General features: G+C 39.6%; 1 protein-coding gene across 15 annotated transcripts in view; it reads left to right on the forward strand.

Moving 5' to 3' along the window:
• Window positions 1–22,327, forward strand: part of TCF4 (transcription factor 4) — a 330,874-nt gene that overhangs the window by 262,354 nt on the left and 46,193 nt on the right. For 9 of the 15 annotated variants that reach the window (XM_054032796.1, XM_054032800.1, XM_054032797.1 and 6 more), the window contains 4 exons: window positions 9,688–9,750; window positions 12,897–13,002; window positions 15,742–15,875; window positions 21,057–21,189. In XM_054032796.1, coding sequence (XP_053888771.1) covers window positions 9,688–9,750; window positions 12,897–13,002; window positions 15,742–15,875; window positions 21,057–21,189 — 436 coding nt within the window. The remainder of the gene's footprint in view (window positions 1–9,687; window positions 9,751–12,896; window positions 13,003–15,741; window positions 15,876–21,056; window positions 21,190–22,327) is intronic. The other 6 variants (XM_054032793.1, XM_054032795.1, XM_054032808.1 and 3 more) reach the window with 1 other exon arrangement.

A 22,327-nucleotide genomic window follows, 5' to 3' on the forward strand; every position in this document is an offset into this window, starting at 1 on the left:
GGTTACTGTAGCTATGTACACTTGTTTTTCATGGTGCACCGTGCACTTAACGGCTCAGCGGGACCTGCAATTTCATACCTCTCATGGGGGTGGGGTGGTTTGCATGTGCTTTTCTATTTTGTGGCTCATATGGTATCAATTACTTTATTCGATGGCAACGCCAAGCCCTAGGCCTTTTGCATGTTTGTCCTGTGAGAAAGATCTGGAAGAGCCGACATCTGGTTTTGATTGCTGCAATTGCAGGTTGATAGAATAAACGCAGGGTGAGGTGGGTGGGTTTTCCTTCCGGCCCTTTCCACTCTGGGCTGGTAATGCGCTTCAGTTGTGGAGCTGGTCTTTTCATCATCTCACTCCTCCCCCACTCCCTCCAAATAACCAGCAGCAACATGTGGCCCAAATTAGGGACCTGTGATTTAAAAAAGCTTCCTTCTGCTGGAAACCTAGAATAGGTCAGTCCAGAAAATGGAGAATCTGCTCATAACATGTGGAAAAGGACAAAATGATTTTAACTAAAAGTCAGGGAAAATTGTCCCTACATTAGCAAAATAGGCAGCGCTAGGGAGAATGAATAAAGGGGCTAATGAAATGCGTGTTTGTTTCCTTTTGGAGGGGCAATGCTAGAGCTGACTCATCTACCCAGTATGGGTGAATCTTAGCTTTACAGAACTAGAGACAGTAGGGGGTACCCAGAAACTATCTCCTCATTACTGCTGCTCAGCAGGGATTGTATATGTAAGTGTGCCTAGGGAAGGACTAGCAGAGTGGGGGAAAGAAGGCAAAGTGATTATATAGGAAGAAATAGTGACTTTTTAATGTTGCTGATTAAAGTGTTTTGCTTTGCAACATTTATGTGTTGATTGTGCTTCCAAGCCAGCTTTCCTTGTGTTGCCACCCCACAGAAGTGAAGTGCTCATTGTGTGCCTTTTCATATCGCTATTTATTTTAAGTCTTCCACCAAAAATTAGGAATTCAAATAGGCTGAAAAGTTAATGAGGAGTCTTGTTTGAAAATAGTGCTGTGCACAACCTCATTCAGACGAACTGAAAACAGACAGCCCTGACTAAAAAAGTTTAACTGCATCCAAAATGCAAATCACAGGGATGGGGAATGAGACCTGAGCGGCCAGTTACAGCAACTCATGCAGAAAATGATGGTCAAATTCTTTATCCAGTACTTATTTTGGAGGTCAATCTGTACCATATCCAAAACCAATAGCCATCATAAAAATTGGAGATCTGTCAAGGGGGAATTTTACAAGAAGAGGGGCTCTCCTGCAGAGAGAAACTTCTGCAGTGGATGTTTATTACTTTCTCAGGTATTTGCTTAAGAGAGTTTTTCTTTCTGTATGAGGCTGACATCTGCTAGGGCAGCCGAGATCATTTCGATGAGTAGGCTTATTCTTTTTGACAGTCCTGATAGCCATTACATTATGCCATTTAGTAAGGTTCTTATAATTTAATAAATGTTCTCTTTTGAAATCTTAATTTTAAGTTTCAGAGTAGCAGCCATGTTAGTCTGTATCCGCAAAAAGAAGAACAGGAGTACTTGTGGCACCTTAGAGACTAACAAATTTAAATTTGTTAGTCTCTAAGGTGCCACAAGTACTCCTGTTCTTAATTTTAAGGGAGTTTCACCATGTATTAGGATCTGTAGACTGATAGGTTATTCTGTTTTCAAATGTTTCCTTATATCAGGAAACATTTGAAAATGCTTGATATAACGCTACCCGATATAACACGAATTCGGATATAACGCGGTAAAGCAGTGCTCCGGGGGGGTGGGGCTGCGCACTCCGGTGGATCAAAGCAAGTTCGATATAACGCGGTTTTACCTATAACGCGGTAAGATTTTTTGGCTCCCGAGAACAGCGTTATATCGAGGTAGAGGTGTATTTGAAGTGGATTTCACTGTATCCAGAAATATGCAGCCTTAAATCAATACTGTATTTTACAGCTTGCACTTCACGTTGGAGCTTGGCATGCAAAGCAATATATTTTGTTTAATTTATCATCCTATATGAAGGCCAGACTGATGGCTTGCTGTGTTTTGCCTTGTGTTGACGCCAGAGTTATCATTGCCATGGCATCATGGAGGGGAAGCCCTCAGCCTCAACTGGGAAACAAGGATTGCTTTTCTCTGTACAACTCCTGAGCATAAAATGTTGAGAGGTATTTTAGTTTGAGAGAAGAATGAGAGTTCTCTGGCAATAGTACAACCAAGGCTTGAGAATGGAAAAGAGGGAGTTCAATTTATATGGAAAAATGATGGCCAAGGTTGAAGGGGTATTTGAAAACCTTATGATTTCTGCTCAGACATGGTTTCTAAACACCTGCTCCTGGCTGTCAGCAAAAAGTCTGATGAAAAGGACTTGCACAGAGATTTGGGGGACAACATCCAACACAGTAAAAGGTATAGTAATTTGTACTTACACCGCATCTTTCATTTAGGGATCTCAAAGCACTTTACTAATGTGCTGGTACTTTTATGCCATTGTTTACAGATGATGATGCCGGGGCATAGGAAGGTTAAGTCACTTGCCTGTGGTCAGGGCCGGCTCTAGGCACCAGTAAAACAAGCTGGTGCTTGGGGCGGCACATTTTTAGGGGCGGCATGGCCGGCGCCAGAATGCCGCCCCTAAAAATGTGCCCCGGCCGCCCTAGCTCACCTCCGCTGCTGCTGCCACGGCGCGCGAAACAGCTGATTCGCGCGCCGCTACTCGCCCTCCCTCCCAGGCTCTCAAACCTGGGAGGGAGAGGGAGCAGCAGCGCGCGAATCAGCTGTTTCGCTCGCCGCAGCCACTCGGAGTCTCCCCTCCCTTCCAGGCTCTCAAACCTGGGAGGGAGAGGGAGCAGCGGCGCGCGAATCAGCTGTTTCGCTCGCCGCGGCCACTCGGAGTCTCCCCTCCCTCCCAGGCTCTCAAACCTGGGAGGGAGGGGGAGATCCGAGCGGCCGTTTCGCGCGCCGCTGCTCCCCCTTCCTCCCAGACTTGAGAGCCTGGGAGGGAGGGGGAGAAGCAGCGCCCGCGCCGCGGCCACTCGGAGTCTCCCCCTCCCTCCCAGGCTCTCAAACCTGGGAGGGGGTGAGACTCCGAGTGGCCGCGGAGCGGGCACCGCTTCTCCCCCTCCTTCCCTCCTAGGCTTGAGAGCCTGGGGGGAGGAGGCAGGGCTGGGGATTTGGGGAAGGGGCGGAGTTGAGGCGGGGCCAGGGGTGGGGTAATTAAAGAAGGGGGGGGCGACCAAAATTGTTTTTGCTTTGGGCAGCAAAAATCCTAGAACCGGCCCTGCCTGTGGTCACACAGTGAGTTAATGAGAGAGTCAGGTACAGAACCCATGATGTCTGACTTCCAATCTCTGTTCAGACATTAGCCCACACTGTATACTTCCTTAAACGATAGTGTTGTAGGATATGAGTTAACGGCCTTTTTCTTACTTTTGTATTTCCCAAGGCTGCCCATTCTTTTCTAGTAAACTCTTCAGTTGTACAATTCTTTTCTTCTACCATACTGAAGTTTTTGTTACATAGCATCATCCTGTATATATCATGGACTTCTCCCCAGGTACCCGTTTGTCATTGGAGTGGTCTGCAGTGACAATATTTCAACACTACATGGTCAGTCTTAGCCCCTCATCATAAGGAGGCAGTCTTTTCAAAAGACAGATAAACCTTTCTACTGATATTCCAGGCTCTGGAAGCTTGCCTAATTCCTACTTAGCATTTTTCACCTAATCAGTAATAGCAGAATTTGAATAAGAAACTTTCAAATGTAATAGACTTCATGTGTTAGGTCCCTCACATGAGTCAGTTTAGTGAAAAAAAGAAAACATTTTGAAACATTTAGTTTACTGTTGTAATTATTATTAATAAATTAACTAATAACTAACATTATAGCTGCTGTAACATATTCAGAGATGTTCATTCCATTCATTTTTGTTTCCGTCATGATAGTGGTCATGTGATCACCAGAGTTCTTCCCTTCCTAAGACCATCATTCCGTTATCATACATTGAATTCAGGTTGGCTCCCCTCCATCTTTTATTGATTCAAATCTGAAATTTCACTGCATTTCACTAGCATTAATCAAGAAGTTTTGTTTTTGCTATTTCAAAAAGAATAATAGGTTATCTACAGTTGAGGGAATGAATAGAATCATAGGACTGGAAGGGACCTCCAGAGGCCATCTAGTCCAGTCCCCTGCACTCATGGCAGGACTAAGTATTATCTAGACCATCCCTGACAGGTTTTTGTCCAACCTGCTCTTAAAAATCTCCAATGATGGAGATTCCACAACCTCCCTAGGCAATTTATTCCAGTGCTTAACTACCCTGACAGTTAGGAAGTTTTTCCTAATGTCCAACCTAAACCTCTTTTGCTGCAATTTAAGCCCATTGCTTCTTGTCCTATGCTCAGAGATTAAGAAGAACAATTCTTTTCCCTCCTCCTTGTAACAACAAACTGTTATCCTGTCCCCTCTCAGTCTTCTCTTTTCCAGACTAAACAAACCCAATTTTTTCAATCTTCCCTCATAGGTCATATTTTCTATACCTTTAATCATTTTTGTTGCTCTTCCCTGGACTTTATACAATTTTCCACATCTTTCCTGAACTGTGGCACCTAAACATCTAATGTCCCTTTCTAGCCTTACTATTCAGTACAGTACTTTTCACTAACCTTAAGGCAGTAAGTTTCCCAAAAAATTAAAGGAGAAAAGAACATTTGGAATTTCTAGGCTGGCTTCCAAACTTTAACATAATGTGATAATTCTCTCGTTATGTCACATTACATAGTGCCTTCTTCGGAACTTTCCCATCATGACACGAAATCATTTTTGAATTCAGAATGTCACGTGTTAAAATATTTGAATCTATAATGTATTTTCTGTGAATTCAGCAAACGAACTGTACACATCTGCAGTTCTGCAATCATCCTATTCTACTACAAGCTAGGCCTGTTTTTCTTTCTAAATTTTGGATTGAATTGTTGAGCTGATTTTTGTTTATCAATGCCTATTCAATATAATTTATGTGCCTCTTTAAATAATGACATAGAAACGATTGCTATTTGAAAAATTTAGCTGGCAAACTTTTATGGATGGATAAATCTGAAAAAAGATACCAAGGTTTCTGAGATTTTTAAAAATGATTGTGTGGGAGGGATAACGGAAGAATGGCAGGGGAGATGCAGGCTACTTAGAATATTCCATATTCACACAAGTTAGTCATCTCCTTCATTCATTTTCTTTCCCGTTGAAAATACTGCGTCCCTATGATATAATGAAAAGCAAATCTGTAGCTGTCTTCACCTTCTAGTGTCAGGGAGCATGCATCTTTGCTCTTAACTAGTATCATGCTGTCAAGTTGAAGGATGAAAAGCAAAGGCTGGAAATCAGTAGTGTTTTAAAGGCCTGACAATATAATGGGTGTTTTGTTTGAGTAAATATTGCCGGATCAGGCTCCCTTTCAGTAAATACAAGATAAAGACAGCTTTCTGTAACATCTTGAACTCTGCTAATTCAGCCAGGCACAGCAAAATCTGGGTTACTTTATATGAATCCAGTGGCTTTCACTTTGTAAAACTGTACAAATCTGTCTGACAATTGTCACTCACACCCATTTTCCTAGTTTCATGACATTTTGTAAGCTAGTATTTATTTTGGATATTTTCCCATCACTTCCCTACATAAAAATCTTTTTGCCCTCCTCTCCTCCTTTCAGTATTTTTGTGCCCTTCACCTCTTAGCTGGCAAAACCAGACTTTCACATGCAGAAGTTGCCAGCTTGGCATTTACCAAAGTTTTACTCATAGTTTGTGCACAGACCCCGTGAAAAGTGAAAAATCACCAGTTTCACATGCTAAGAAAAATGTTTTGACCCAGTTTATTTCTGATCATTGCCCTGGTGAGTTTCCTGTATTAAAGACTGGTTAATGTTGGGATGTCAGATCTGAAAGATGAAACGTTTCTATTATATCTGTTGGATGAGCGATTTTTTCCAAGCAAGTACATTTCTAGGATACATGAAAGCTTGAATGTACCAGTGAAGACGTGTTGAGAAACACTGGCATATGGTTTTCTCTAAATCTGCTTAGAGTGTAATGTCATGAATTTTGGTTATTTTCAGAATGTTTCCCCAATTGTATCATTCAGAAGGAATCTCCTACACAAAAGGACTCCTTGGACACATACGCTGTAATGTTGTCTAAGGTCCAGTGATGTGAGATCTATGGTGGAGATGTTCCAATACATAAATGGCAGGTGCCTAACACACATTGACTTTCAGTGGGAGTTGAGCACATAACTACAGTTTGTGCCTTTGAAAAACATCCTACTTGTAACTAGGAAATCTTTGGTCCTCTGGCAGTATATTCTGGATATCTTTTTTTTTTTTTTGGTATGGCTCTTTGTACTTGCTGTGTAAAATGGTCTGTTTGTCACCAAACAGCATGATGGGTGCCCATAGCAAAGTAGTAGCTAGAGTATTAGTTGTATGCAGTCAGGCTGAAATTGAGTTTCATGTAAGCCTACTGTACAAGGGGAGCTTAGTGCAGGCTTGAAAGGGAAGCAGAGTCCTGGCCATGATCTGTGTTTATATAGGGCCAACTGCCATGCTACACAGGAATTGTGTCTCCTGCAAAAAGTGGCCATGGAAGGGCTGTAAAGCTCACCCTACACCATGTCAGTGGTTTGGGGTAATGAATTAAGTCCCTCAATTCACTCTTTACTCGGGTTTTGTTTGTGGGTTCAAGAAAGAGATTAAATTCACCCTCCATCTGTTAGATGCTTATAGGTACCATCCTTAATCCTGGTTATGGAGCCAACTCCCAAATGGACTTGCAGTTGGACAAATGGAACCAGAAAAAAGGAAATTTTCATCTGGTCCGAATTTGAAAGAATTATTTGTTGGCACGTATTCAGATATGGTCAAGTTGCTCAGGTGGCTGGCAGAGGGCATTTCCGTGATGCACCATCTCAAAAGTAATAGCAGATGTACAGAGTCTGCTAACTTAGTGCCAAGACCAAGAGAAATACAGGTGTTCAAATAAAGTAGTGGTTGAAGCTGGAGGCCAGGAAGCATGGTAAAGATCAGCTTTAGAAGTAACTTAAATGGTACTAACAGCACCAGAGTGGGTCAGGTTAAATGTACTATCAGTTTTAATCACAATGATTTTCGAAAATGCCTAAAAAGTCCAGTGGAGCATGACTTATAGTCTACACAGTAATATCTAAACCTGCTTGTTTAATTGAACTGAATTTATTTTTGAATTAAAGAAATTAGAGAATTGTTCTGTGGTTCAGATAAAGGAGGATGTACTACCTGGGTACATATGAATTTGTATATACTGCATGTATAAATTATATTGTGTACGTACATGTCTGTGTATATATGTATATATTTCATCTACACATGTGTATCTATAGTATACTTACATATTCAGAGATAATATACTAATTATTTTGTTCAGCTACTTATATGCACATATCATGGTGTTGGACACAGTATAGTTGGTAAAATTTTCAAAAACAGCTAAGGGCTTGTCTACCCGGTGGGGTAATGTATACTATGGGGTTGCAATTTCTAAAGGGCACCAATGTGTAGCTCATTAATTGGTCCATGAAGATCCTGCTGATGCTCACTGAAGGTTCCCTGGTGTGCATAAATGTAATGCTCAGGAACCTTCAGTGAACACCAGCAGGATCTACATGGACCAATTAATGAGCTACACGTTAGTGCACTTTAGAAATCACATTTTCTTAGTGTGCATTACCACACCGTGTAGACAAGCCCTAAGTGAAAATTCTACCCAGAAGTTTCACCTACGAAACCTAGAGTTGTGGGCAAAAGGAACCCATCAGCATAAGCAGTTGGTCAACTTGTGCGCACAAATAGAATTTTGCAGGGGGGTTTTGTGGTTGCAATTTGTGCACCCACATTTAAAAATTTGATGTTGTAATTTTGTGATTTGTCTTGTTAGCAAATGATGGAGTGAGGCACACATACAAATTAGTGAATAGGTCAATCAAATGAGTGTGTGTGTATATGTGTGTGTGTGTGTGTAAATATATATATTCATTTCCCTCAGGAGTGTTTGATAACACATTTACAATGCAGTACTTTTCGTATTTATTAGAGAAGACTCATGTGAATCTGTTGCTTCTGCTTTAACTTTTTTTAAATAAAGCTACATCTTTGAAATGTAGTTTGAAATAATTATTAGCATATGCAGATGAGCCAAAACAAGGAGATGTGATGGGGGGAAAGCTGGAATACACGTGGAGCAATATACACATGGACCATTTTGTTTTAACATATCTTTGTTTTATTTTTAAACACACTAAAAAAGAGATATTTATGTCATTTTTATAAAATCCATTTTGTAAACATACATATTGGACCAAATTCAGAGGTGATGTGTAAAGTGGTGTATGGTACATGTGGAGAAGTAAGTCCAAGGAAGTCAAGTGAATCCACTTTGAACTTTGGCAGGTGTAAATTGCAGTGGAAACAGGAGGATGTGTTTAGTTGTATTTCATACCACACTCCTCTTGTGCAGTGCTACGCATTTACACCACTTTATACACTGCCTCTGAATTGGGTGCAGTAACCTTTTTTGCCATTTCATGGCTTTGAGTTCCAGGGTATATTGTAAAACTTTCATTAACAGGAAATCTTCAGGTCCTCTGTTGCTTAAGGTTCACACAAAACACATCAGATTTACAAGACCATGTGTGTTGGAGGAACTTTTTAAATTCAGGTTTTTGTGCTGGTTCCCTCAACCCCCAGTTCTGTGGTGTTTTGCTTTCCTACTCCATTCCATTTGATGCACTGGCAGCCTCAGAGGTCAGATCAGGATTTAGCAAGTTTTACTTTGTTGCTGCCTGCACACAGAGAAGAACACAAGGGAAGCAGTGGAGGTAGGTCAGCAGAGAAGGGGAGGTCAGATAGGTGCTGGAAAGGGAGGGGAACATAAGAAGGGGAACAATGAGGTGGGGAAGCTGGGAAGCCAGAACAAGTAAAATGGAGGAAGAAGAGATGTGAAAATATCTGATTGGTAAAGAGGCTTCCACTTTAGATTATACTTAATTCTTCAGGATGCTTCTCCCTGCAAGTTAAGGTACAATATGTGATATATACAAAATGTTCTCAAATAGAAATGAAATTGCATTTGATTTTACTATAAAAGTATAAAATACGTCATCTTGATTTGTTTCTTCCCTGAAAACTGTACTAACCTCTGGCATAGAGATCTTTGGCTTTAAATGTGGAGCTATTTTCCTAGCAGACTTTAGTCCACCAATTAGGGGGGAAATGGCACCTTTTAATTGCAGCAGATCAATCTTTTATCTCTTACTAGCAGAGATAAAAATAGTCCACTCTTTATAGATTGGTCTTTTGTTTACTTAAATACACAGGGCTCCATGCGTACTGCTTCTGCAGAGCTGCATTGCTATCAATGTCCTCTCCTGAATAGTAACATTAAATTAGAGCTACATTCAGTTGGAAGGTCAAGGAGTAACACAAAGACGACAAGGCAGGTAAGAGAGTTACAAAGAGAAAGCTCCTCTTTTTCAAAGGTCAGCCTTTTTGCAAAGGTCAGCTTGGGCCAGAGTAGCTAGCTGATGGCTGTTTAGTGGGCTGTGTGAAAGCAGTTAGTGGTCCTATTCCAGTTCCTAACTGGCCTACTTGTTCGCAGATTCAGCAGAAAAGCCACAGACTGAATAAGCGTGAAACTGAACGGCGAGACTGGTGCTTCCAGGTCAGCATTGAAGCATGTTGGCAAGGCAGTATGAGGAAGCGTGCAGTGCCCCTCCCATGTTCAGTGCCTAGATGCATTCAGACTCCAGAACTGTTCATCTAGCACCTTTCATGAGCACAACATTCACAAAAAGAAAGAATTTTAAAAATCCAGTAGTACCCTCCCCCCCATTTTTAAATAAGTCAAGTCAAAGATGTAGGGAAAAGTTGTAGAGCAATGTAACTGGATGGATGGAGGGAGATAGGCATTGAAGCAGCTATTTCAAACTGTAAAGAATCTTTATATAATATTACTTACATCTTCATCTACTTCCCACATGTACTTGTCATTTAAGAAACCATCCTACTGTTAACCACACCTGCTTTTAAAAAAAGCAACAGAACAATGTTAATGTACTGTAAAATGAACACCATGTAAAAACTTGCGTATTAATTGCAGACCGTAGTTAAATATATCATAGTGTTTGTGGGATCATGAAAGTTACAGTAAAGTTAAATACCTCAGTGCAGGACACCTCAATTTTAATATTAATCACTCTATGATTCGTTGCTTATTTTTTAAAAATGTAGCTGTATAAGCCTTCTCCAATGTATGTGTTTTTCAGTCAGTATTCACTGGTTGAAGGTTACATTGTTTGAAGGTGTGAGGAGAAGTCTCTGAAGAGTGTGTAAGTTGAATGACCAGTAAACTCCCTTCTATGTTATTTCTTCTTTCTGACATTTATATTATATTACTGTGCTCCCATATAGTAGGTATATTGTAGTATATCCTCTGTTATTCCTCCTTCCGATCTGTCTTTAACCTGAAGACAGTTGTTTTAGCATTAAATCTGACATCAAGGTGTCACGGAGTGTTGGGGGACTCAGGGCCCTGCACCCCCGGCTTCCTGCGATTCACCATGACTCTCAGCCAGCCAGTAAAGCAGAAGGTTTATTTGGATGACAGGAATACAGTCCAAGACAGGTCTTGCAGGCACAGACAACAGGGCCCCCCTCAGTTAGGTCCAGCTTGGGGTCCCAGGGCATGCCAGCCCACCCCCCTTTGGGGGGGTCAGAGCTATCTCTGCCTCCCAGCCATCTCTCCAGCCTCCTTCTAGCCTCCTTCCAGCACTCTCCTCTTTCGACCCCTCCCACAGCCTTTGTTCAGTTTCCCGGGCTAAGGAGTCACCTGGCCTTCAACCCCTTCCTGGGTTCTCATGTTACACACTCAGGTATGCGCCCTCGGGCGCCCTCGGGCAGATCCCATCCTGCAATGCAGACTATCTCAGCACACTCCCCTGTCAGCATTCACAGACCACCGTGAGAACAGGCCCAGTTCGTCACACAAGGATTCCAAAAATCCTTTGTTATCACTCTCTAATAGCATCAACGAGATACATTAAGCAGTTCCAAGGGAAATGATTTTTGGCTATTGCTGACAGACCTTTGGTCTAGATTTGTTTGTGCTCTTCTGTTTGGAGTCTTACTCTTTCCTTTTGCCTTTACTAGAAGTCTTCAAACAAATATTACTGTGTTCTGATTCTGTAACTGGCACTTTGCTTACAGTAAGCTGAATGAAACTACATCAGTAGCATCTGGATATTAAATGCCTTTCTGTTTCTCATGATTCTGCTAGGCACTGAGTGCCCTGAATTGAAATCAGTAGGAGCTGAGGGTCCCCAATACCTTGAAGGCTCTAAATTTGGGGGAGGAGGGACTGACATGCATATAGAGTTTATATAAAGACCCTCCAGGGTAGTTTGAAAATGTGTGTAAAAATTTTCAACAAATCTTTGTATTTTCACAACATGTGTTTGCATGCAACTTATTTAAATACATACATACAGGAAAACTTCTTCTTGCAGAAGTGCTTAGAGCCTGATTCTGCCAACCTTACTCAGGTAGAGCAGTACCTTACACATCAGGTAGCCTTGTTGAAATCAACAGGGCAACTTTCAGAATAAGTTACTCAGCATAAGGGTGGCTCTTAGTTTTCTGTTTATTTTGTTGAGAGAAATCATTTGATTTCTCTTGTAATGTTTGTGAGATGCAGGATGAGCATAGATGGGATTTTTTTCTAACATTGCTTGCAGTTGTATTTTATTGGTGGATTTCTCTTTCCCTTTGCTGTGACCTGTGAATGTCAGAGTAGGCTGTCTGCCAATTTTGTGATCTGCTGCCTGCTTCAAAATGGAGGCAGGAAGGTATCCATTTTCATCAAGAAGATGACAGTGCTTCAGTCTTCCTGGCCATCTGGAGAGAGGAACTTTTTAATCAGAAACAAAAAATTGAGGATTTAATATGCATATATAATATATAAATTTAAGCAAAAGAAAACTCAAAGTTAAACTATACCTTATGAGTGCAGACTTTTTTTCTTTTATGTTGTTCTGGTTAACATAACAAGAAAATACAAGAACAATTTTTGTAAAAAGCTAGTTACAGAACTCTCTTGTGTATTAGTAAACAAATGTAAGTAAATTAGTTTTTTGGCACACATACTAAGTTTATTGCACACACAAATATAATAAGTACTAAAAAAGAAGATTTTTTTCTCCCTGATGCACACGCATGCTGTGTTGGTGGTCTTGTGTAGATCTAGGTTTTTAATAGTGCTTTCAAGCTGTTCTGCAAAGACCTAGTAACATGGGAATTTAATATCCCAAGATATGTTTATAATTTTCAGTGCCCTTGATAGTGCTGTTTTCTAAATTTCATTTTTGCATTTAGGGAACAAAGAGTTTGACTTCTCCACACTGCTTTCATTTTTGTCCTTAAATGTGTGAAAGCTGCATACTTTCATATAATAAATCAGTATTGTTTCATGTTCTCAATTCTTTCAAGCTCCGTAAGATACCAGGTCCAACATATGTTAGTTGTACAGTATATTTACAGCTAGAAATGGTTTGACAAACACCTCACAAATATTCTTGTCTAAGGCTGGAAAATGTCATACCTACGTTTCTTTTGAAGTTTAAAATTTATTTTCTTTTCACACAAATACTGAGATTTTTGTATTCCAAAAGAAGTATTTTGTAATGTTAGGAACTGATTTAGACCGAACAGGTAAATATTCAGTATTTCATTCCTGCTTGTTTTTTAAAGCAACATGCCTTGAAATATTTCAGTCATTGCTGAAGGCATACTAAATTAATCCTTTTTCCTTAGGTTTATGCCCCGTCAGCAAGCACTGCTGACTACAATAGGGATTCACCAGGTTATCCATCCTCAAAACCAGCAGCCAGCACTTTTCCTAGCTCCTTCTTCATGCAAGGTAAGATGCTACTTTCAAAGAGAAATATATTGTGCATATATTTCATGTATATATTTATTGACATATGTGTATTAGAGACATCATGGAATTTCATCCTGTGTGCTGTTATGTTATTATTAAAATGAAGATCTGTAATGCATAGACCATTATGGCTATGAGCATCTTGTTTTGATCCTGTAACGAAATATAATAATGAAATAACTTACTAGATTCTTTTTGCGGATACAGACTAACACGGCTGCTACTCTGAAACTTATCATTTGAATTACTTTAGGCTTTCTTTTGAAAGAGTTTGTGTACATGCCTATATATTATACATCTATTAAATACTCATAATATGCATGGATACTTTGTGTATAAATCTGTGTCTATGTATGAGTGAGAGAATGTATAAAGTGTATAATATTTACAATACACAGCATAAAGTGTGTGTATATAATATATACTGTGTATTATAGCAACTTCTAAATCTGTTTTTAAATTAACCACATAGTGTCTCCCATTTAAAATATTAGTTTTTACACGTTCAGTGTTGTATATTGATAATGTATTTCTTGCAGTTATTCATACTTATAACCCATTGAAATAAAGTTTCAGATAGCTTATTAGTTAAAAGTCCTGGAGTGAGTCAATGAAACAATCTATTTAGAAGTGTAGGACCCGCATTTTGCCCTACTTCGGCAAAGATCACAGAGCTTGAGAACCACATTCAGACCATGATCCTGTAAACAAATATGCATCTGCGTAACTTGATGCACATCTTGATATTTTCAGATATTTTCTGCTAAGAGTGTGCAGAAGCGTTTGTGGAAATGGGACTCTGATTTTCTGGGGTCCATCCTCCGCACCCAAAAAAAAATCTGATTCCATCTCACATCACTTTTAATGTGGCACATGGAGAGTACAGGTCTATACTTCACTTCCATTGAGTGACTAGACTAACCCACTGTGATCAAAAAGGAGTATTTCATGCTGGGACCTATAGTTTGTTTATATTACAGGTAGGGAACATAAGTAAGGATGTTCATATCTGGGATTTTGGTTTCGTCCTATCACCAGGGGTGCTGGAACAATTTGTATAGTGGTGGGTGCTGAGAGCCATTAAACCAAACTGTAAATCCTGTATATAATGGAAACCACTTCAAGCCAGGGGTGAGGCAGCACTGCTCGTTCCAGCACCTATATCTATCGCTATGTTTTACATTTAGTTTTGGGGTCAGGAAGAGAGGTAGAAGCCTAGCAGAGTAGCTGCGCAGCAAGCGCAGCAGGAAATGGGAGTAGGTATAGGCCCCCGACAGGCTGAGCTATTGCCTTCAGAATAGGAAAAGAGCATTCATACCATTAGGCTTGGATCTCAGCTATTTATGGAGTCAAAGGTTTGTAGTCTGCTCCACCACATCTGACTGTTAGACACAGCAAGTCACCATATCAGATGCTGCTCTTTCTACTTCCCAAACTCACATGTTTCTGCCTTATACCTGTGTACCCCCAGCAGGAGGTTTAAGGCAGCCCCCTCAATCAGTGGTAGTACAGTGGTTCTGTATCACCCCTCAAAAGAGAGAGACCATTTCAAAGGGAGACAGGGATAAGAGAACATTATCATAGAGTCCCATTCTGTCAGTTCCCTGGAAGATGATTGGTTTATGCTGCAAAGACCTATGCCCTCTCCCTGTCTTGAACCAGAAAATGCAGGCATAGGCTGTAAACAATGAACCTGTGATCTCAAATTTTAATTGTGAAAATTCACAGAACAACCAATTATAGAATTTAATAAAGGTGAAACCCAAAGAGTTCTATACAAATTAAGCATTTGTAGAAACGGATAGAGGATGCTAACCTTTCTCTAATTTTTTTTAACTATCTGTTAGAGATTTATATTAGTGATATAAATCTCTGCTAAATTAGGATTCAGAATACCTATGAAAAGGTTATTATGCTTTGTTAAATGTTATGGGACTGTTCCATTAAAGAACAAAAAAACTTGACTTACTCCCAAGGATCTAGTTAAATGTAAAAAGTGTGGTTAAGTAGGCTAGGCACCCCTTTAAGTGCTTGACTTGATTTAGGGGATAACGTCTAAAAGTCAGAGATGCACCCTGTATCTCATTGTATTACAATGGAGTCACCCAGAAGGCATAGGCATTTTTGGTGCAGAAATACAAAACGGCTTGTTTATTTGCAGAGGAAGTAATACCTCTCTAAGAACCAAAACCTCTTAATGACCCACCAAATCACCGGTGTGCAGGAAGTGTCGTCATTCAAAGGTTGTTAGACCACTCTAAATTCAGATTTAAACACTCATAGTTTATTTTATTTTGAAGCTCATATTTTGTCCCAGCTGAAATTTGTAGTAACTTGGGGAATATGTATTTAAGCTTGTGATAAAATGGCAGGAATAAAACTTTAGAGAAACTTTTAGCATCAGTTATGTGACTGACTTGAAATGATTCAAGATGATATTGTTATTCGCTGTTGCTCAGTTCAGCTTAATTTTTTATTAAGAGCATGCTTTTATGTTAAATTTGTGTAGCCCTTAGGAGACAAAAAGACAATATACAGCACTCCTTTTATGGCTGCTGTCTTGTAATGTAAGCAATTAACCGACACAATGATACATTGCGTATGCATCAAGCCCCATTAGGACAGTTATTTTAAAGTTTACAGGAAAACAAAACAAAACAATTATATAACCAAGATTTATGGCCTTCAGAGAAGCCACATTTTCTTTCTTTTCTACAGATGGTCATCACAGCAGTGACCCATGGAGCTCCTCCAGTGGGATGAATCAGCCTGGTTATGGAGGAATGTTGGGCAATTCTTCTCATATTCCACAGTCTAGCAGCTACTGCAGCCTGCATCCACATGACCGTTTGGTAAGTTAACCTTCCAATGCACATGAGTACATGTATGGAGAGAGAGAATACATAACGGCATGAGGTGGGACAAAGGGTTTATTGATACTCATTTGGGATGACCTGCATAAGTCACTCATATCTTAGCCACTTGAGAAGAAAGTGCCCATACCAAGCTCATGTCACTAAGATGTTTTTATTGACCCACAGTGTAATCTCATGCCACATATTTTACAAAATAAGTATCTCTCAAGTTGTGGATTATACATTCCTCCATCTGCAAAGCTTGATACCTTAGTTATCATTGTGCAAACCTCTAAAATTGCCTAAAATAGTTTTCTGTGGAAACTGTTTCCATTAAAAGTTCTTATGTACCTATCAGCGCTGGAAGCATATAACTTATATCATTGGAAAGTTGGCAGCCAATCTTCCTATCAGGTAGTATAAAACTCCTGGTTCTATCCCTGAAGAATCATAAGATATCAGAACTATACACTGTCCATTCTACAAGCTATACCAACATAATTCTGGAGAGGAAGTTGGGGTGGAGGATTAGGAAGAAGGAAGTCGTTTCTCATAGGTTGTTCTTTTAGATTAAGTCTCTGTGGAAATTAATTAGCTAGTGAAATGAGCGTAGTTTTATATTCCTCACATGGACATCACTCTGTCTATTCCTTATTTTGCGAAAATATTTTTAAATATTTTAATAAATATTAGTGGAACACCATGCTATCCCTTCATTGCTTTGTCAACACAGAAGCGGTTTGATAGGACTAATTCAGACTGTGATATTTGATTAGACCAAAAAGAGAACTGTATAGACATTGTGCACAGCTTTCGGAGTATTCCCCTAACATCATGGCTGAGCTGATGCTGTACACAAACAACAGAATCCTGTCGACTCCCACTGCATTAGAAGCACAAGGGAAAGTATACTGGGCAAAGCGAAATGATGAGACTGGTGAAGAGAGATGCTTTTTCCCCCCAAATTATTTCAGCTACAGAGAGAGAAACTTTTTTTCTAATTTATTTCCATGTGACCATCCTAGGTTCAACTGAGACACATTATGGGGTTTAAATGCAGATTTTACTTATCAGAGACTATGAAAAAGGACCCAAGGGTACAGGAGAAAAGATAGATATTGTTTTTAGGTGAACTAGGCTAAATTTTGGAGGAGTTTGGCTGTCCATAAAACTTACCATAGACTTCTTTTTAGCTAGAAAATGGTATGCTTCTTATTGTAACTGAATTGTCTTTAGGGGGAAAAAAACATAGGGTTAAAATACAGGTTTGTGAATTTAGTTTTGTGAACTGAAAAAAATAGTTCAAGAACTTCACAAAACATCAAACTTCACAAGGTTAATAAATCCCTAGTTACAACCAATATAAAATAGCTGCTCAGCCATGTCTATTTAATGTGCGTAATATGGGCACTGAAGCAACCCGAACGCTTCCCTGTAGTGAAACAGTGAGAAAAAATATTTTTAAAAAAATTGAATGCGTCTTTAAAAAAAAAATAAGTTTAATCTGATCTGGGACCATGTGCTGATATTCGTTAATCATAAATGTTTGGTTCTTGCACGGTGCCATTACATTACATAAGGTTGTTTGAATGGCCTTGTTTCTTTCAAGTTTAACCCTAACGTTAAATCTTTGGTTGATAAGGCTTGGCTTTGGGATAGTTACAACATCTTTGTAATGGTCTGTACAGTAAATCAATGATAGGTACTCTCAACCTTAACACCTTCCAAATGTAGTTTTTATCTGGGAATTACTATTTGGCCTAATTGTCAGAGGTGGTGAGCACCCAGAGCTAGATTCACTATGGAAATTATGAGTGGTGACACGCAGCCTTGCCAAGCATATCTTTTAGGTGTCTAGAAAATCACTGTGATTCAGAAAGTATGAATTAGGCTTTGAAGTTCCTTATACGATAAATGGAAGGAGATAGGCACCTCAAAATGGAAGTCACAAAAACCAGCATCTTAGGTGACACTCCACCTAAGCTAGCCAATGGGAGATACCAAAGAGAGGGTTTCTGTCTCAAACCCTACCCTTTTTAGGGAGATAAGTGCCTAAATCAAGGCTACAGGGAGGTGCCTCCCTCTGCTTAGGATTCTCATCAGCAAACTCTCTGTTGACACCTGGGACTGAAGTCATTTTTGCAAGAAGCAGGCAGGGAAGAAGAAGAACAACTTTTAGCCCAGTAGTTTGAACGCTCACCAGGGATGTGGGAGGCCCTCAGTTCAAGTTCCCTCTTTGCCTGAAGTGGGAGACGGCATTTGAACAGGACTCTGCTACCTCTCAGGATATTCCCTCTGTTTGTCCTGTTGAAGCTGTTCCACTCTGGATAAATTGGGGCAGCCCCAGTAACCAGTCCCCCTGATCCAGTAACTTTTTAAATTACTAATTCACAGTTCTTGTGTGGGGCCTGAATCGGTAGGTGAGCTCTGAACATGCTTACGATTGAGCCCTGCGGGTGAGTTATGCAGAGGAGAGCCTATTTTCCCATTGCTCTGGGGTTGAGGTGTCCAGATGTGTAGAGTGAAGCAGCAGTATGTGTGCGTGCTCAGAGGCAGAAACGTAAAACACCTAGGGAAAATTTACTACAGAAATTTTGGTGCTGAGCTAGGTGAGGCATCTACAGTGTTCGGCGGCAGCTGAGCAGGGACTTTGTGGATCCCAGTGGAGCATAATTCTGGGATTTAGGCATCTAAAGTGGCAGTTAGGAGCCTAAGTCCTTTTGTGAATCTAGACCCCGGAGCTCCCATTGACATCAATGTGAGTTGTAAGTGCTCAGCACTTCTGAACCTTGGGTCCATATTATTTATTGTCCCGCTTCTCTATATTAGCAAGGTCTTCTGTGCCTAAGGTAGCACAGAGGGGAGGCATTGGTATTTTAATTGCTGCCCTATATGATTTCTACTGGGACAAAAGTGGGAGGTCAGCACCTTTAGTATATGCAGAGACTGTTGAGGAAAGCCAGAATGACTTCAGTTCAAGCTGTACAAGCTCTTGAATTGTTAGTTAACTGGTGATAGTGCAGTGCCAATACAGACAGCACAAAAAGAATAGTTGCTGTTTATTATTTCTATTTTCTTATGGATTATATTTTTTGTTTGTTTGATTTAATAGTTGCTTAGAATGCAGAGTACAGTTTCCTTGTCAAATTACATACGTTTTAAGGCAGATCCCATGTTTGTGCTAAAATATTTGGTAGTATCCCTTTGATGTTTTCCCCCTGAGAAATGATAAAATCTTACTTGCTGATAATGAAGCACCATTTTTGTGTGAGTGTCATGGAACAGAACTCAGCAAGGGTCATGGCATTACTCAGATTTAGACTGTTATCCTAAACAATCACTGTTTACTGTTTTGTGAGCAATGTGACAAACTCTCTTAACCCATGTTAACTTCAGCCAGTTGGACTATGAGTTGTTATCCTAGGGTAGTTTATGTGTGAGTCAAAGCCTGAAATCTTTATTCAGACTTTATTGAGACAAAACCCCTGTTAGACTCAATTGAAGTTCTGACTGCATAAGGAATGTAGGTTTTGACTAAATAACTGTATGATGTGTTTATGTCCTTATAACTTCGAGGTAGACAGAATCCAAATATTTGGTACTTAAATATATCAAAAGTACCATAAAAGTAATAGAATAATAAAAAATAAGAGAGATAATGTTGTGGCCCAGATTTTATTTTTGGCTATCCTGTGCTTGGTGTAGGACCCTATATAGGGGTATAACACAAAGATGGCTTTATGCTACTTTTATATTCCCCTGATCCAGGGGTTGTTTTAATTTATTCCCAGCTGCCCAAGGAGCCACTGCAGCAACCAGGGATTACCAAGGCATAGTGACACCCTCTTTTTCTTAGGGCTAAAAGATGACAATGTTCTAGGGCTTGTCTGCACACACAGACCACAAATAGACCTGCCATCAATGCATCACCCATGGAGTTTTGGATACTTTGATTCACCAGCTTTATAGTGCATCTCTGAGCAGCAGGGGTAGACAATTTGGCTCATTAGATTAACTAGTCTATCCCGGTGATGGCTTGTTTCCATACAGAATATATTCTAGTGCTTTGTCAGGTCTAGTTTTAAATATCACAAGGTTATGCGGATTCTAGAACTTCCTTCAGGAAACTATTTCTCCAACTAATAGATATCACTGTCACCAAGTGTTTCCTGGTATGCAGCATACATTTTCTTTCTTAATTTCATCCTATAGTATCAGAGTTTATGAACCTTCCTGCATAGATATCTGAGTAGAAAAAAATACTCATTCCTTTATACACATGACAACAAGACCTGTTCCTTTAGGTGAAATACTGTAACAATCCTAGAGACTAACAAATTTATTTGAGCATAAGCTTTCGTGGGCTACAGCCCACTTCTTCGGATGCATAGAATGGAACATATATTGAGGAGATATATATACACATACAGAGAGAATGAAAAGGTGGGAGTTGTTTTACCAACTCTGAGAGACCTATTAAGTAAGAGAAAAAAAAACTTTTGAAGTGATAATCAAGTTAGCCCAGTACAGACAGTTTGATAAGAAGTGTGAGAATACTTACAAGGGGAGATAGAGTCAATGTTTGCAATGGCTCAGCCATTCCCAGTCCCTATTCAAGCCTAAGTTGATTGTATCTAGTTTGCATATCAATTCCAGCTCAGCTGTTTTTCGTTGGAGTCTGTTTTTGAAGCTTTTCTGTTGCAAAATTGCCACCCGCAGGTCTATCATTGAATGACCAGACAGGTTAAAGTGTTCTCCCACTGGTTTTTGAATGTTATGATTCCTGATGTCAGATTTGTGTCCATTAATTCTTTTGCGTAGAAACTGTCCGGTTTGGCCAATGTACATGGCAGAGGGACATTGCTGGCACATTGCTGGCCTCTCAGAGTTGGTAAGACAACTCCCACCTTTTCATGCTCTCTGTATGTGTATATATATCTCCTCAATATATGTTCCATTCTATGCATCTGAAGAAGTGGGCTGTAGCCCACGAAAGCTTATGCTCAAATAAATTTGTTAGTCTCTAAGGTGCCACAAGTACTTCTGTTCTTTTTGCGATACAGACTAACACTGCTGCTACTCTGAAACCTGTAACAATCCTGAATTAAGTGATCCAGACAGCCTGTCTTTCATGCTTTATTATTTAAATTGTTCCACTTTTTATACTTTCTGCTACAGAGCTACCCATCACACTCCTCAGCAGACATCAATTCCAGTCTTCCTCCGATGTCCACTTTCCACCGTAGTGGTACAAATCATTACAATGCATCTTCCTGCACGCCACCTGCAAATGGAACAGACAGTATAATGGGTGAGTTGCAAAGAGATCTCCATATGAATCTGAATACCGCATTTCTCTCTTTCATTTATCTCTCCTGGCATCTCATCTGCTTTGGTGCAGTATATCTGTACTGAACCTTTCCGTTTTAAGAATTTTAAAATTTATTTCCTAATATATTTGATACATTAGAAGAAAACTTTCTTCTAATATTTGTCCAGAAAGATTATAAATATAATAGAAATGTGATTTAAATTAATATATTGTACCTGACCTATTGCCTTCCTTACTCATATTTTTTAATATTTTCTCTCAGTTATTTGTGTCTAAATATAGCATTTAATTCTGTAAAGCACTTTGGTTTAAAGTTTGTACTGAAGACACTACACAAACTATGCGCCTGATACTGTTGGCTTTGAAGTCGATGGGAAGTCAAATTTTATTGAATTAAGCTCCCCCTTTAATTGCATACAGTTCCTTGTGAACTGATACTTCACTCAATATATTTTAATGTTCATCCCCTTCAATTTTTTATTTGATTTCCACACAGTGTGGTAGAAATCAGTGATGGCAGCATGATTGTGTAATAAGAAGAGAGCCTTCTTTTCTGATGTTACTGATATTTTTGTAACAACCTCTGTAAATTAATAACATACATCTGTATACTTTCTTAAATATTTGACATATTCTGGTTCAGACTTAAATGCAGGAAATAAAGAAATATTGGCTTGCCTGTATCACAAAGAACAAATAAAGCTAATTAAATACTTGGTAACTAGGGAACACATAGTTTGACACATGTTTCAGATTACACACATGATTCGGTATAAAATGACTTTAAGCAGGACTAATGCAGTAAGAATGGAGGGTGAGTTCAAGTATTAACACATGGGCATCATATTTTTCAAGGTCTCTAAACAAAGGAAAAATTTAATAGTCTCTTCTTCATTTGTCACTGTCTGAGATAATTGTATCCCTTTACAGTATAGGATTTCTGTGCTCAATCTTCCCATTCCATTGAGAAGTCTTCTTTTACAATGAGTTCCTTGCTTTTTTGTGAGCATGACATACAAAAATCATTATCTCACAGAGAGTCCGATAGCACCAGATTTAATGCATCAAACTTCTGTGCTTGGTTTTGTAATAGCCTTAAAGATAACAATATAGGAGC

The sequence above is a fragment of the Malaclemys terrapin genome, chromosome 6 (assembly GCF_027887155.1).
Source record: "Malaclemys terrapin pileata isolate rMalTer1 chromosome 6, rMalTer1.hap1, whole genome shotgun sequence".
NCBI lineage: Eukaryota > Metazoa > Chordata > Testudines > Emydidae > Malaclemys > Malaclemys terrapin.